At 40.5% G+C, this 15,728-nt stretch overlaps 2 protein-coding genes across 2 annotated transcripts in view; one reads left to right on the top strand and one right to left on the bottom strand.

The window, feature by feature from the left end:
- Positions 1 to 15,728, bottom strand: part of T265_07535 (hypothetical protein) — a gene marked incomplete at both ends in the record, with an annotated part of 54,563 nt that overhangs the window by 28,517 nt on the left and 10,318 nt on the right. Inside the window, one exon of the mRNA XM_009173080.1 lies at positions 1,946 to 2,047. Within this exon, the coding sequence (XP_009171344.1) occupies positions 1,946 to 2,047 (102 nt within the window). The remainder of the gene's footprint in view (positions 1 to 1,945; positions 2,048 to 15,728) is intronic.
- On the top strand, positions 10,266 to 11,020 carry T265_07534 (hypothetical protein; the record flags this gene model as incomplete). Its single annotated transcript, XM_009173079.1, has 2 exons — positions 10,266 to 10,404; positions 10,926 to 11,020. Coding segments are annotated over 2 exons (234 nt in total), but the record flags the coding sequence as incomplete, so codon positions are not given.

Genomic DNA, 15,728 nt, shown 5'->3' with positions numbered 1-15,728 from the left:
TATATATATATATATATATATATATATAGTTGCTCATAAGATCTTAGAAGACAGTCATATTGAATGATGTTATATTCTCCTGTGCTTCAGAACCTTGTGTGTATTCTGGTTCCACATACAAATTTCAAAAAAAAACGGTGATGAACCCACTCCATGTCTTGCGGCTTTGACTACTTGGTAGGTTTGTTAACTGACAACCATCTGGATTACTTTTTCAGTAGAGAGAGTGTAACAAATAAAGCTGAAGAAACTTGTAACACGGGTGCTGTGTAGCAAGCTGCTGATAACTAGCTAAGAGTTTTGGCACACGGGTACTCGACGATTTCATCCTTCGGCATAGGTGCATCTGTTCTTCAGCGCTCTTTTTGTTCAGGGCTGTCGTGTTTACTAATCTCACAATTGTGTGGGCATGTCGGTTAAGGAATTAAAGAAAGCGCTTACCGTTCATGGGAAAATTTTAAGAGGATCCGATTTCAAGCCACGTAGGTTGAACACTATTAGGTATTCTATAGTTGTAGTGTTGAAACGTTGTCTTCTATTATTCACTCAGTTTTACTCAGATGTTTAGCCATGAAGTACAAACCACACAGTCTGAAGCATCTTGAGGAGGACTATGTGATCCACCACCTGAAATATCGTATACTTTTAGGCGGACAGCGGTCAGTGAATTTCATGCGTAGCACGACGTTTTGTGAACGCGTAGCTAGGACGTTTTACTCAGAAGCTTTGTGACGCTCAACCCCAGGGCAGATAGTGACTCCGAGGAACGTCTAATTTCAATCGTTTCACCACGTGAGACTGTCATGGCATTACTGTGTAAATATAGTTTTTGATATTTGCCCTCAACAGAATATGGGTTACCTGATGGGTAACAACATGATTTATTCCTGTCTATATCTGTAATACAATTTTATAGGTTTAACGTAAGAATTGGAGAAACTAACCAGTCACTGGAAGAGCTCTGCTAAACCTAAGTAGTTTTGCCGCATAATTAGTTGGTTGTGTTCCACACGCAACATGCATCTATGTTTCACTTCCGATGATAGCATGGTTATCCGCTAGCAGTCTCATTCTTCCAAACATGAATGTTTTCGGTTATAACGCAAATAAGGAATTCTCATATGCCTTTCACTTTTCAAAGAAATTCTTGCTTCTTCGGCAGCAATTGTTTCAACACCAGATAGTCGTGGATTAGAGCAAGCTTTAAAAGACTGGCATGATTAGTTAATCTAGTATTCAACCTCCCTTCTTCATAGTACAAAACTGTGCGAAACAGAGTAGAAAGATGTGTGTAAATAAACGAACAACTAAATAAAAATCAATTATATTAGACAATGATAGGTTACTTAATAAGCCAATATATAACTAGACGGACTGTTACGCAGGCCGTGGAGTGAGAAGTTGTTTGGTTGGGATTTCTTGCAAAACCTGAGTTAAATATGGACAAATGGGAAGGAACTTTAAGTGCTCTCAATTGAAAACGCGATTTGTAATAAATCTTAGCCTGACTACAATGGTTTTTTATTAACTGTGCTAAGTGTTCTTACCTTTATTTATTATTTTCATCTATAATAGAGTATGAAGTATGTTCCTTCTTATTCCTATGCAAAAGCAAAATTTTTATCCGCACAACGCATGCGACGAAGATCTTAATTTTACCAGAATTTTTCGCCTCTCCACTTTGTGTTGTGAAATACAGAAAAACTCTTTTGACTGATCCATATGTATTGTTCCAAAGCAGACAAGTAACAAAAACTGTTTTATGTTTTGCTTCTATATTATCGTAAATGCGTTTGCCGAATTTGGACTAATCCCAGCTTGCTACATTTGGTCACACTAAGCCCTATGTGATCACTTCTGTTGACTGGGCAGCGTAGTTTCTATATTCAGAAGAAACGCATTAAAACAGTAGAAAGGGAATGTATTTTATGTCCCTATGAATTACTGGCTCCGTGGTGACGATCTCTGAGTAGCATAACAATGGGTTAACACTTAGCTCTTCCTCCCTCGGAAGACCTTTGGGAGGAACCTTACAGATGACCTTATACTGAAAAGATTAAAGCACAGAGTAGATGCACTGGTTCCAGTGTGTTTCCTACACTGCTTGCAAGTGGTCATTTTCTCATGCTGGTATGTTTAAGCTTATTAGAACCAAAAAGTGAAAAGTACACAGGGTCCCATCTATTATAGGGCATTTTGTGTTTTTCTTCGTCTTAGAATAGCACAACTGTTAACCAATCTCATATATGTACTATACATGTGTATACTTATGCATCATGAAAAGTACAGAAGTTCTCTCGTTTGTGCCTTCAAGTTGCGTTCAGAATCACTCATCAACCTTTACGGGGGGCCGTTTGCACGGATGTTGGAAAGCGAAACGGTCATTCCGGGGAAGAAATATGTTGGTCATTGTTTCGTTTAACATGCTGCTATCTTACACATGCCATTGACTTTAATCAGTCTAAACCTCTCTGAGTTCTGGAAGCATGCTTTGGAATCTCGTCTGAGTTGATCATGCGCTGCTTCTTTTAGGCTGACTGTGGTGTATCAGAAACGCCAAACGACCCGGTAATTACGACTGCAGATCACTTTCCGCATGCGTGCTAATACTGTTGCTCACTCAAATATTTCCTAGTAATCTAACATAGTTCAACGTCAGAATCGGTCATCACCGTCACCATCATCAATAACTCCGACACAATTATGAATGAAACCCGTCTCAGCAAGGAGAAAAAGCAGAGGTGAGAACTCATTTCACACAAGCCTCATGCCTTTATGGAAAACGTAAAAGTCCAAGACAACCACTAACCCACCGCTACGCACAACTATGCACTGATGATGTCACCTCGATTGGTGATGAAACGTTTGCAACCAAATTGCCCAGCTCAGCGAACAACCCACTGACCATCTACGCTACCTGAGCTACCGACATTCTCCTCTATAGAAAGTGCAAGACAGTTGAACCTTTCATGACTACGGAAGTAAACAGACGAAAGCGTCGTTTTAATATGATGCAATCAGGTGGTTATATTAAACAAGAGCGTGTCAGCACATCAAACGTGAAAAGAACAAACCCAGCTAATTACGGTGGTCGGCATCACTCACGCAGCTCGACTAAGATTGATTACCATCATCATTGGGATCGGTTAGATAGGTTTTCAGTCGCCTCCAAAAATAATCACACCCATCCATCCCAACATTTTATATCCCGCTTCCTTGCCTGAAAACCTTCAAAAAAGGGGTTGGAAATCACAGGATGAATATATTCCATTATAAACTACCTTTTATTTAATACCCTGTTTTGCAATACTTTGCTGCGTCCATGTTACTACGATCAAATTTTGGCCATGCGACGAAAAACCAAAGACCAAGCAATTAAGGAAAAATTAAAGAACGCCTGATCAAACAGGTTGAGTTCTGAAGTCTTGAAGCAAGACGGTCCTCGCAAACGTCGATGTAGGCGTAACCCTGCGGCCATGGTGTACTTTGTTTGTGACGATATGACTATGGTTGGTATGTTGATGAGGTCTGCACCAAGTTTACGTGCAACAGCTGGGCCGCCGTTTAGGATGCCACCAACACATGTTAACCGTTCAAAGAGCACAAGATCATTCTGTATCTCCAGCTGGAACTCCAACCGCAGAATTTTTTTTATTTAAGTGGCACTATGTGGTTCGGACGCCTAGCTTTACGGTCATTTGGAGAGTAAATCTCTCGAGAACAGTTAAAAAAGTTAAAAGAAAGTGAGGAGAGAGGAGGATGTTGGCGGCATTTAGGGGAAGCCTCAAAGCGACTAAAAGTATGAATCTAGTGGGAGTGAAGATTACCCAACAATTTTAAATGCTAATTTTGGTAGAAGAGGGGGGTTCATTGAGTCAGAGGCTCAGGCAAATTTATGGAAAACTGCAATTGTTAGTTGACGATATGCGTCACGTTGTGGAGTCATTTGACATAGTTTGTCGATACAGTCACAGGCTCACAAGCCCGCTCGAGGTGGTATTTGGTTTTCTTTGATGTGCATCTTGTGTGGTAAGCATTTTTAAAGCCAACAATCATGATTCGAGTGAAGTAACACCTATAAAACTCGAGCAATCTTTTAGGGTACCATTTTTAAGACGACGTTTTGGTCTAGGTTTACTGCATTCAATCTAAAACAAACCAAACTAGGCCAAATACAAACTTCACTTGCCATTCTTGAATATGGTCGAGGAGCGTTCAACTATTCCTCCATCCAGGCGGTTTCTGAGCAGAAAACATCTTATGATTTTATAAACTTGGCCGCTGGTTTTTACCGGGTCTTGTTGTGTAGTAAATTTCAGTAAATTTCAAGACACCTCGGTACCAGCCGGTTTTTCGGGAAATACTTTGTGTACACTGTGAAGTGTTTTTGAACATATCATCCTCGCCGAATTTCATGGATTTCTGATTCTGCCAAGTGTTTTTCCATTCGCACCGAAGCCCCCTATAAACGACGTATAATGGACAATCTGTTTGGTTGGTCCCAACTTCCCTAGCGGTATAGCATCCCGCACCAAGCGGCGCTGGTGACATTTTCATATGGGAAACTAATCGCAAGTTGCTGAAAACACTTCGACAGCTTATGACCGGTTTCGCTCTCCTTGGGTCTCATCAGGTAGGTGCAGTCCCCGAGTTTCCGTCAACCTTATGTTCTACTTGAACACAAATTTGACTGCGTGCGATATCTCGAATATCGTAACAAATGAAACATGAGGCGGCCTGCGTTCAGCACACGCAGTTGAATAATATTATGAACGACTGATTCACTTGAGTTTCGCGTGAAAACCAAACTGATTTGCAAATGAGTGGTGTATTTTCCGCGCCGATGACTGTTCCAAATAAACTAACCCTTTTTGGGCCTAGGAAGACGTCATGCGGAATTCACTAACCCTTGCCTTTGCCGCTTCACCAGGCCTTTGAGCATTTTTTCAAATATTTTTTACTAAATAAATTCTTTCCCTTCTGTTGTTGTAAGTGTGAATCGGGCGACTCCTACCGAAACTGAAATTTCTGGGTGGCGTTCTAACATTTCCTGAAATTACACCGAAATTAAAAATTCGACTTATCTTCTGTGATTACACAGGATGAAGTAATAATCTATTGAGTTTCAGCAGAATTTATTTGAATGTTTTTGTGACATGAAAGAAAACTAAACACTAAGCTAGTTGAGAAGGTACGAATGAGTACGGATGGATATCTCTTGGTACTGATCCTGTCCTGGTTATAATGAGGAAGAAGCCCGATACTGTTCATAAAGGAAACTAATCACAAGGTTCCTGAAAACACTCCGACAGCCAACGACCGGTTTTGCCCTTCTTGGGGCTCACCAGGTAGGTGCAGTCCCTGAGTTTTCGTCAACCTTATGATCTACTTGAACCCACATTGGACTGTTTCCGAAAAATACACTGATTTGCAAATGAGTGCATTTCTTGAAAAGCCCGATACTTCTTGCTATCTCAACAGCAATGTCGAAACGATAGATTTTACTGAGAGAAAAGGTGTATTTATTTAAAATTTCGCTCCAAAAGCACTCATCCCATGCAAATTCTCCAAGAAAAACTGCACATCCCCTTAATCTTTGTTGAAAATCTGCGGCATGTCTTGTGAATCGCTTCGAAGGCTCAGACCAGTAATATAGGCTAGACGTACACGACTGAATAATACACCAATAAGTTGAGAGTAGCTGACTAGAGATGCCATCGAACTATGTTAATACCAACTATTATTCTTTATCGGTAATTTAAAATTAAAAAATTGAAACCCTCAAAGCGGCTGATCACAACAGAATTTAGACACCTAAAAATTGAACTAAACTCAACGTCCAGTGCAAGCCACGTCGGTGACAAATCAAATTAAATAACAAAATAACAGGATCCATAGAATTAAGACAAATGATGACCCTGTGACAAGAGTTCTCAAGTGGCGAAATTGTATCGAAGGCATTGGTTGGACCCGAAAAATTGCGTAAGAACAACTCTATTCCTTATTTAATTTTTTATAAAATAATTATTCTTGAGAGAATATAAAATGTCATTTTTATGGTGTCGCTTTTGGATCTCAGTAAACCGAGTGAATAGTACGTTTTGATGTAATAATACCAGCTAAATGTGGCAGCTCTTTTTTGTCTGGTATTTGTGAAAGTCATCTTTTTACATACTGCTTGTCTTATCCAACTCTTCACATCACGGTTTTCCCCTAGTGTGTTGGCATGATAAACAGTCATTCGGTATTATTTAATAACAAGAACTACCAAGGAAGTATGTAAGCAGTCAACTGAATATTTCACACCAGCGCAGAAGTTTTCTTTCAGTCTGTATCAGGCAACCTGCTAATTTAGAATTCTAATGTCTGAAAACAGCAGATAATAAGCCAATTAGACTATCCATGGAAGTTACGTATGAACAATTCAGAATGAACAAATGAAGTCGGTGTCTGGTTTTTGAATGGTGCAAAATGTGAAATATTTCGTATTGCTCAAACCAAGCTCAACTCCATTAGGTTTACAGTTTAGAAGAAATACTTTATGATGTTCAGTTATTGTCAGTCATGTTTCAGAATATCGCGACCATCCGTTCTCAGACAGAAGTCGCGAACTTCTACTACTGTCGCAGGAAATTTCGAAGTAGCCATTTATTTAAGATAACATTCAACGGGTTAATAAATTTATTTCGCTTGTTTTGCAAGAGCAATTTATTCGTGGGCCAAAACCCAGAGACATTTTTTATCTCTTCGGGAATTAAACAGAAGTGAACCGCATGTATATCAACATGATTTTTCCGAAAATTCATCCCAAGTAAAAGATCGATTGTGTTTGAATATCATTCGATAGATATTGCAAACAAGGGAAAATAAATTTCGCCCTGGGTATAATGTCATTCATCTTTAAGCGGATATGACGATATGTAGGAGAGTAAAGCCATGAAAAATCCACATTTTAACTCAACAACGAATAAAAATCCAGTAGTATGCTAAGTGAATGATTTTGCAGACTAATTTCTTTTTTAAGGGAGACTCATTTGAATCTGAGATGAATCTTTCGTCCGTAATGTTCTCCAACTGAATTTACAAAAAATCAGCCCTATGTTTAGTTGGCACGATCTTTGAAATAGCGAAATATATTTCGCTGAAGATTTTCAGAAAATACTTCGGCAAACCAGGATATTTTGCTCTACTTCGGACCCATCTGTTTGGCGCATTCCACGAGATTTCGTTAACCTTATGTTCTACTTAAACTCCAATTAGAAGGAAGTAACCAAATACTAGCATTTGGGTACTAACTTGGAATCAATGAGGGGCTCAACTGAATACCAGATCATCTTCTAATTTTCCTACCTAATGAGCTTCAAGAAGGTTGAAAATAACCGTGGGCAGTAGAAGGACTTTTGTTAGCCTGAGGACCAGTGTTTCTTCAAGAAAACATTCCAAGAATTTTATTCACAGACGACTGTTTTCGTGCGTTTCTCATGCGGTGTAGCATTTTTTTTATCTCCTAGTTCACCGACTGCTCGGGGTTTCTCACACCAGTCTTGTTTAAACCATTGAAATAACCTGATTTCTTTGTAAGTTTGCAAACCACGTTTAGGGTTCCAAGTTTGCCAACTAATTGTTTGTCCTAACTGGTTCCCTCATCATGGAAGGTGGATGTGGCTGGAGTCAGAATGGCCAAACCTACTTCATCAGATTGCTACCTGTTGTAATTAGCTCCTGCACCAAAAGAGATGCTGATGTTAGTATTTTACTTCAAACGGCCGTCAAGAAACGAAAAGATAAAATATATTCGAGCGTTTTAACTTATGCGTGATAACTTACAAAATGTTTTTTGGGCTAAAATTACATTCCAAATTTTGAAACCAGAATGGCGTTATATCCAATGATTTTTTGTCAATTACTTCTCACCACGTACAACCCTTCCCAAAAATAAACACTTCCATACAAGACGGTTCTGGTGGCACAAGTTTTTTCCCATTACAGCTCTCTTCTAATGAATGACCTTTAAGACAGAAGCGGCATTTAACCGCCTAAAAATAACCTTTTTACTCATGAGAAGATTACGGTACGATCAAAACTGGACTGGATTGGAAATTCAACTGCAATACAGAGCACTGCCGATTGAATATCCTACCAGATCAGTATGTACTTTGCGGTCAAACTTCACTTGTCCTGGCACATAGCTCAATTGGTCAAAACATCTAACTCACAGCTCTCTCTAAAGAATGACCTTTAAGACAGAAGCGGCATTTAACCGCCTAAAAATAACCTTTTTACTCATGAGAAGATTACGGTACGATCAAAACTGGACTGGATTGGAAATTCAACTGCAATACAGAGCACTGCCGATTGAATATCCTACCAGATCAGTATGTACTTTGCGGTCAAACTTCACTTGTCCTGGCACATAGCTCAATTGGTCAAAACATCTAACTCCCGAGACATGAGCTCAAGAAAAAAACTATTCTAACTAGGATCTAACTCTACAGTTTCCAGTTTCTCGTAATTTACAATTACTTTTGCTATCATAATAATAAATGTTTGCTAAGTTGTATTGTTTTTTATTCTCCATGGCTTTGAACAGGTTGACAGGGAAGTTGCCGTTGTTGAAGTGAGTGGTAGTACACCACATACCCACCATTCCACATACCTGCATAAATTATTATGCATTAGTAATGCATATGTGAAGGTGATGAAAATCTAAGGCGTTTACGCCCACAAAATATTCCATCAAGACGACGGCGACGACGAGTGCCACCACCTCCACCACGACCCCCAAGAGCACCATAACCCACACCTACTAAAAGAAATCAAAAAGCTAACTAATACATCAGCATTTGTCATCAGTTCTTTGATACATTTACCGAACTAATAATCAGGGTTTGAATACTCCTAAGACGAAACGTATGAGCTAAAGTTTCCAGGGTCTCTTTAAAATACCCACAGAGGGATGCAGTCTGAGTAAAAATAACCTAACAATTCAGTGTTCTTTCTTTACTTGTTACAGGTTTTGAGAGCCGTGATCAGCCTCATAGGTAAAGAATTTACTGTTTTCCATACCTTTTTCACTTTTTTGTGTGAAATCACCAGTTCACTAATCCTGAAACGAACTGTGCGCCTCAGAAGGATTCGGACATCAATAGGTGGGCTGGTAACAACCGACTTTTATACGTACACTGTCTTGCACGTGCACACACGAGAAGACAACAAGGCAAACGAACTGAAACAAGTGCATTTTGACGAGACCCACCAGAACTGTGACAGCTACTTGGAGGCTTGAAAAGCCTAAGAATAAGCCACAAGCCTGGCCAAAACAAACAACAAGATCTATGTGCCTATGGGTGCGGGAAAACAGCGGATTCGGTTGCAGCCATAACTAAAAATGGTGAAGATGATATGGAGGAACCTCTTGAGATAATATCCAGCAGCTAGTATGAGGTGGTTTATTTCTCCCTGAGGAACAGATAACCCATATTGTTGCCTCAACTGTTGAAACTGTAATAAGGCTGGACTTCAGTTCAATACAGTTACCAACGAGAGAGCCCTCTCAACAATCAGGTAGGCTTGGAAACTTGTGATGAACTGTTGACGAACTTGTGTCGCAAATTCTATGAGCAACTCATTCTCACGGATGAGTCTTTCATGATTTGTAGCACGAAGTATATTAGAAAGCTGCCCAGAGGTATGATAAAAAACATACAGAGGCGTTCAATCAGAGGGTTTTCTAACTGCATAAACGAAAACAACTGCATGTTTTTGTCTCATAGTTTATAGTCTAGTTTAAGAAGCTTTCACCAGGTGAGCTGGGGTCATCCTTGTTTGGAACGTATGAACATGAAGAAAGCTACCACCACCAACTGAAACACAAACGTAGCCGCAAATGGAATAATACGATTTTCAGTAGTGACGAGAAATCCCAGCAGAAAGGTCGGAGTGTTTGCAACCCAAGGCAACAGAACAGAAAAATGATGACCGAATTCACAGCGGAAGCGGTTCGCTTGGCATTCTCATTTGCCAGCCAGTTGAATAGCTGTGAAAATTTCCGACAAGTTTGCTTTGGTAAATTTTGTGCGCACACATTAAATCGAAATACCTGATCGACTGACTTTATAGGAGTGTCTTGAGGTCAGCTTCACCCCCCACTGTCACAGTACCACTTAACCAGTCTCATTACCGGGCTTAAATGATTTATGTGCGGTTTGCTAGTACCTGAAGCGTATTCATCTTTCAGCACTGGTTGGAGCATCGGGCACTTGCACATGGTTGAAGCTATTCAAACGGTTGCGCGCAGCCGAATCCGCTACTGTATCTGGTCGTCTGCTCTTAACGCCTTGTTTGGACAACAGTACTATAAATGTTTGCGAATCCGCTGGAAACCTCATATACGAAGACCCACGGGTAAATGGACAGAGATGATCCGGGAGCCCAAGTATGACGGACACTCGCACTTCACTCAGCAATGTGATATTGACCTCACCCGTCAATTTATACACGTTTAAGTATAAAAACTTCCTTCCTTCACACTACCTGAATGTTACCATTTCGACTATTGTGGGGATACAGGCTATAATAAGAACCTGTAGTGATCTCATCCACTGCAAATTCTGCACTCAACACAAAGTGGTTGAGCTTACTAGACTTTCCTCAGGCTACACGGGCCATCATGTATCCACAGTCCAAGCTGGGTAAGATTGGCTGTCTCGCGACCAAGTAACAACAGACTTGGGTACAAGTGGTTTGCTTTAATCAACAGGACACGTTCGTGGTGACATCAAAGTGCGTAAGTGCTTGTAAATGCCCACTGGGTAACGGGCGCATCAAATGTATATGCCAATGGGTCACCCGCTGGTGTTTGTGTCTTTCAGAGCTGCGAAAAATCTGTTTGTGGACTGGCGTACTGGTGACTTGTTCTAAATAAGACAGCGATTTTTCGAACGCGCGGGATTATCGGGCCTCAAATGTGCTGCAATACATTCTGCCTGGAAAACTACTCAATGACACGACGCCGACCTAGATAATAAATTATAGTACAGTATTTCATCTTTGCGGTTGCAAGCAATTAGGTCGAAAATGTGTGCACCGACGCCGTTTTTCCGGTAAACATAAATGTTTTTTTCTTGAGGGAAGGCCTATTAGTTGGAAATTTGACAGAATACAGAGGGAAGTCTAGTTGTGGCATCCCTAGATGGACTGCGAGAAAAGCTACGAGATCGTCCATCGAGACTGCTGGGCCTTCACTGTTTATTGAAAACGAGGGCTAATTAACCCATTTGTTTGGTATGAAGGTGCCAGTGCGATCCCGACAGAGGTGGTGAGAGTGCACAACAGCAGGATTAATGTCCTTGGAATCAGCCTTGTATCGTCTGACCTAGGTAATGGAAAAAGGTCATCTTCTCCCTAATGAAACTTTCATAAGTTCCGTGGACCAATAATATATGATTGACTATGGAGATGGAACATAAGAAAAGCCGCTTTGAAGTCCGTAAGTTGGTTTTCCTGGGTAAACGTTTAGTGGAAATGATTCTATGGTCCAAATAAATTGTGCTAAATGGGATAAAACTGTTCTATCTTTTCGCTTCAAATATGCACATCAGGAGAACTCCAATAAGCCATGTAGAACGATGAAGCATTGTGGAAATGTGGCCTTTCAGTCCAAGTTCGGGTCTTGGTAGTTTCATACGGCACCTGATAGTATTAACCCACGATCAGTGAATCCACTGGGAGTAAATGGAGGTTTAGTCGGGGATGCAATCAAGTTCCTGTTTGTAACTTTCTTCCATGGCCTCAAATTGTCGTATATTGAGTGTAATGTTGAATCTTTTCTTCTGTTTTCATTATGTACGAAGGGCTTCTTCGCTTTGTTGTTTTTGTTTGTAGCCCATGTCCCTTCTCTTTTCCCATCTGGATATGAACCACTGTTTGAACTAAGTATTACGCACCTAGTTCAATAGAGCCTTGTCATCTTGTGACCACTTTGTCTTGACTAGGTTTGGACGTTAGGTAGGAGTGCTGCTTACTTGTACAGGATCTCATTTGGGATTAGCACTACCTAAACCGTGACGTTGAGGTCAGCCTAATCTCGCGGTTTAAGGTCTGTACCCGTTTAGAATTTTTGTTATTGTAAAAAACACCACGCATCTGTTGATAAACCCCCAATGAACTACTTAGCTATTGGGGTTTTGTGTGGGTCTCAGTGCGGTCCACTTGACTGCTGAAAACACTCACATGTCACTAAATCCAGAGATAGGTCGTGGATACCAGACATTTTGCCTGAAGATAGATTCTGAAACTTCTCAAACCATTGTGACGGCAACGCAAAGTTGCAAGCTACTTCACGCTTTTTCGAACCCCGAATATGATGGCTTGCTGGCAACTTTGTTGAAGTAATATTCCTTCAGCCTCCTTTGTCAGTTGGAAACCCTCCCAAATCCAAGCGTGGTTGGTAAAGTGATGTCTGTCAGGCAACAGCATTTGATAATGATCACCCAGCAAGCTGTCAGTCTGATCATTAGGGTTTATGACTTGCTTGTTTTCTAAGGACGACGATTCATCTGTACTCTTGCGTTTTTGAAATAAGAATCAAGCATTCCTTCTGCATCATACTTGACACTGGGCTGCAATTGTTGTTGATCTGTTCGCCGAGCTTGGTAATTGGCTCACATATGGTTCGTCACCATACGTGGAGACATCATCAGCGCGCATTTGTGTGGGGGTGAGCACTGATGATATCTTCTCAAGTAAGTACAATAAAAAGCATGAGTTTATGGAGACGTGCCACTGATATCTTCTCAGTTCATCATACTGTAGGGACAGAAATTAATTGGGAGCCATCGGGCCTAAAACTGTATAAAAACTATAGAAGGGACCATCAAAATATTCAAAGCAAACACATACCAACAGAACAGGGACCAAGGAATCAAAGGCCCAAAAAGTTCAAAAGTAAATTTGTGATGAGTAATCCTCTACTACGCACTAAGGAAGCCTCGACATATAGTGACGAAAATTCTGTCAGCCTGGTAGCAGATAAACTGCATTTTGAGAAATAACTAACTATGGCAACGGGCTACTAGCATCTCAACTTTGACCCACCATCCATTTTTACGGGATGTATGCACTCACATTGCTTTTGTCAACCACGATATCACTACCTTTCATCTGAAACGGCGCGCAGCATGGTATAAATCAGTCGGCCGTTATTTATAGTTTTAGAGAGAGGTGAAGGAAATCAAGGTCATTTTCATAAGACCTTCCAATTTTATTTGGACGGTGGTGACATGACCAGACGGTGCAAAGTGGAACAAGTATGGTCACACTTTTAAGTTGCCTAGAGTACGAGTAATAACCATTTAGAAATCTTAAACTCCCGTATGCGGTCTTTGCCCCTGTTCAACAGTCTGAGTATTTCATTCATTCCTCCGCGGTTCTCTTAATCAGGGTGAGTTGAATGCCTGCTACAACAAGAGGTGCCAAGGCATAACTCGGTTTCTCCTGCAGCGTTAACAGCAAATGATAAGCTGTTGATTGTGCAGGTGGAACAATAAGACAAATTTTAAAAAAAGACTGATCATTCGTAGGTCAGTTTGAGAGAAATCAGTATGAGATCTGTCAAGGCAAGTAGGACGCATCTCCAATGCAAGAAGGACATGTTGTATGTAGTCGAGGTTGTCAAAGCAGTTCTACTAAGATGCTGAAGGGGTGTTTCATGTATGAATGTTTGCTGTATTAAGTGCTTTTTGAATGGTTTGGCCTTCTTTATACGGTTTTTGCGTGTTTAGGAAAACACCATATAGAAAATGAAAACTGTCGTGCGCTTGTCATTCGTATATGTTTCTAGTGCTCCGGAAGGTACATCCCAACCAGGTCACAGAAACGCATCAAATTCACTTTTTGGAAGCTATATGAAAATTGAGATGAAGTGCTTGCTGATTGTTTCTACACAGTTTGTAAGCTTGCTGGTGAGTTCAAGGTTCAGCTTTTATTCCACGCAATTTGTTTCTCGGTACCATTGGAGAGAGTGGAATTCAAAAAAATAAACAACTGATGCACTTTAGTGTACGCCTCTGGAATCGTGTTAACCGGTTTCTAATGGTAAGACTAGGATACCTCTAAGTTGAAAAGATGTGCGCTGCCAATCATGTGTGCTGCCATATCACACTCTTAGGTTCTTCTTTCCTACACTATTTTTACGTACATCTACGCAACAAGCGACAAGGAATCCAATTAATTCAGCAAAAATTGTACGAACAAGCATTTTCCTCCATGTGCTATGTTTGACTGTTAAAATTGTTTGGACTTCAGGCGTGCGTGGTCTGTTTTAATTCTGTTAGCAAAAATTCCATAAAATAAACCAAGAACCGGGTACTTCGCTTCATTAGGCTAAACGGTTTTTCTGAATACAAAATGTTGCGACTTTGTATGTATAGTCATCGAGTGTTATGGCCAATAGAAATAGTACCTTCACTCGTACAAGAGAAAAGTTCAGCAAACCAGCAGTAGTCATACCTCTTTAGGGAAAGTCATTCAAACTTGATGCATGTAACTCAAAATTGCAGTAATGTCATCAGCTTTTGCTGCGCTTTATAAAAGAAATTAAAAGAAATTCTGTTTAAACACATCTGTCAACTAATAGACAGCTGATTTCTCGAAATATGATGCATAATACTTCTTGGATGTATGGGTAGACAGAGTGTTGTGAAAAGTCACTGGATTACCAAACATCACGCTGCGTCCAATAACCCACAATAGCATAACGCGCCTGGACTGACGGTTACTGATCGGATAACAAAACTAGCATAATGAACCTAAAGAAACGAGTCATGTTAGTTGGATCCAGACTCGTGATACAAACTATCTTGCGCAGAAACATTTCAGCCTACATCAGCCGCTACAATCACGCTTACGCAAAACTGCGGCTCCCAGAGGTCGTGCATTTTGAACGAGGAGATTTTAGAGCCGTAAAATGACTATTGTATTAGGAAAAACACGATGTGACATCAGTGATGACTAAATTAGAATAAAAGTAACTGCGTTGATATAAAAGTGGACAAATTTATTAGCTGTTCTTCTCAACTTAACCCCTTCGAATAGAAACCCATCTATAGGGACTGAAGCAATCACAAGTGGCGAAGAATATCCTACACTATAGAGGTGATCGGAAAGGTTTGATGATTGCTCTCTTGATACTCCTCAACAGGACCCACCAGTTTGGTGGTTATATGCGATAATCACTTTTTAGCTGCTGCTATCAAAAACTAATTACATATCTTCCGATAACCTCTGCGACATTGCCGATACTACCTCTAGGTTTTTTCGTTTTAGCATATTTTTCACGGCTAATGTGTAATATGACAAAAGTAAGGGTGTATCTTGTATTGCGGGCCCAATGGCTATCAGTCGATGTTTTCTGCGTAACCCTCAGTGCATGTACAGGTGTTGCGGTCTCAGCAGTTACTGGTTGTGTTGCTAGCGGCCCATCACCTTAGTCCATATCCCAAGAAAATTGCATCAACATAAATAGTGCTTATCCTCATAGGTTGAAATATGCATCACTTACTTGACGCCAATAGACATCATGGAGCACTTCCGAGTTATTGTAAAGCTGTTAACGACTATAACTCTAAGAGCTAAACTTTTATTGAAAGCACGAAGCCACAGGAATCCTTACTTCAGCTTCATCGTGTACCAGTCATTTGCCGCACCCTTGAGCTGCACCACTAATCTTA

Source organism: Opisthorchis viverrini, assembly GCF_000715545.1.
Source record: "Opisthorchis viverrini unplaced genomic scaffold opera_v5_172, whole genome shotgun sequence".
Lineage (NCBI taxonomy): Eukaryota > Metazoa > Platyhelminthes > Trematoda > Opisthorchiida > Opisthorchiidae > Opisthorchis > Opisthorchis viverrini.
This window is presented reverse-complemented; position numbering and strand designations above follow the sequence as displayed.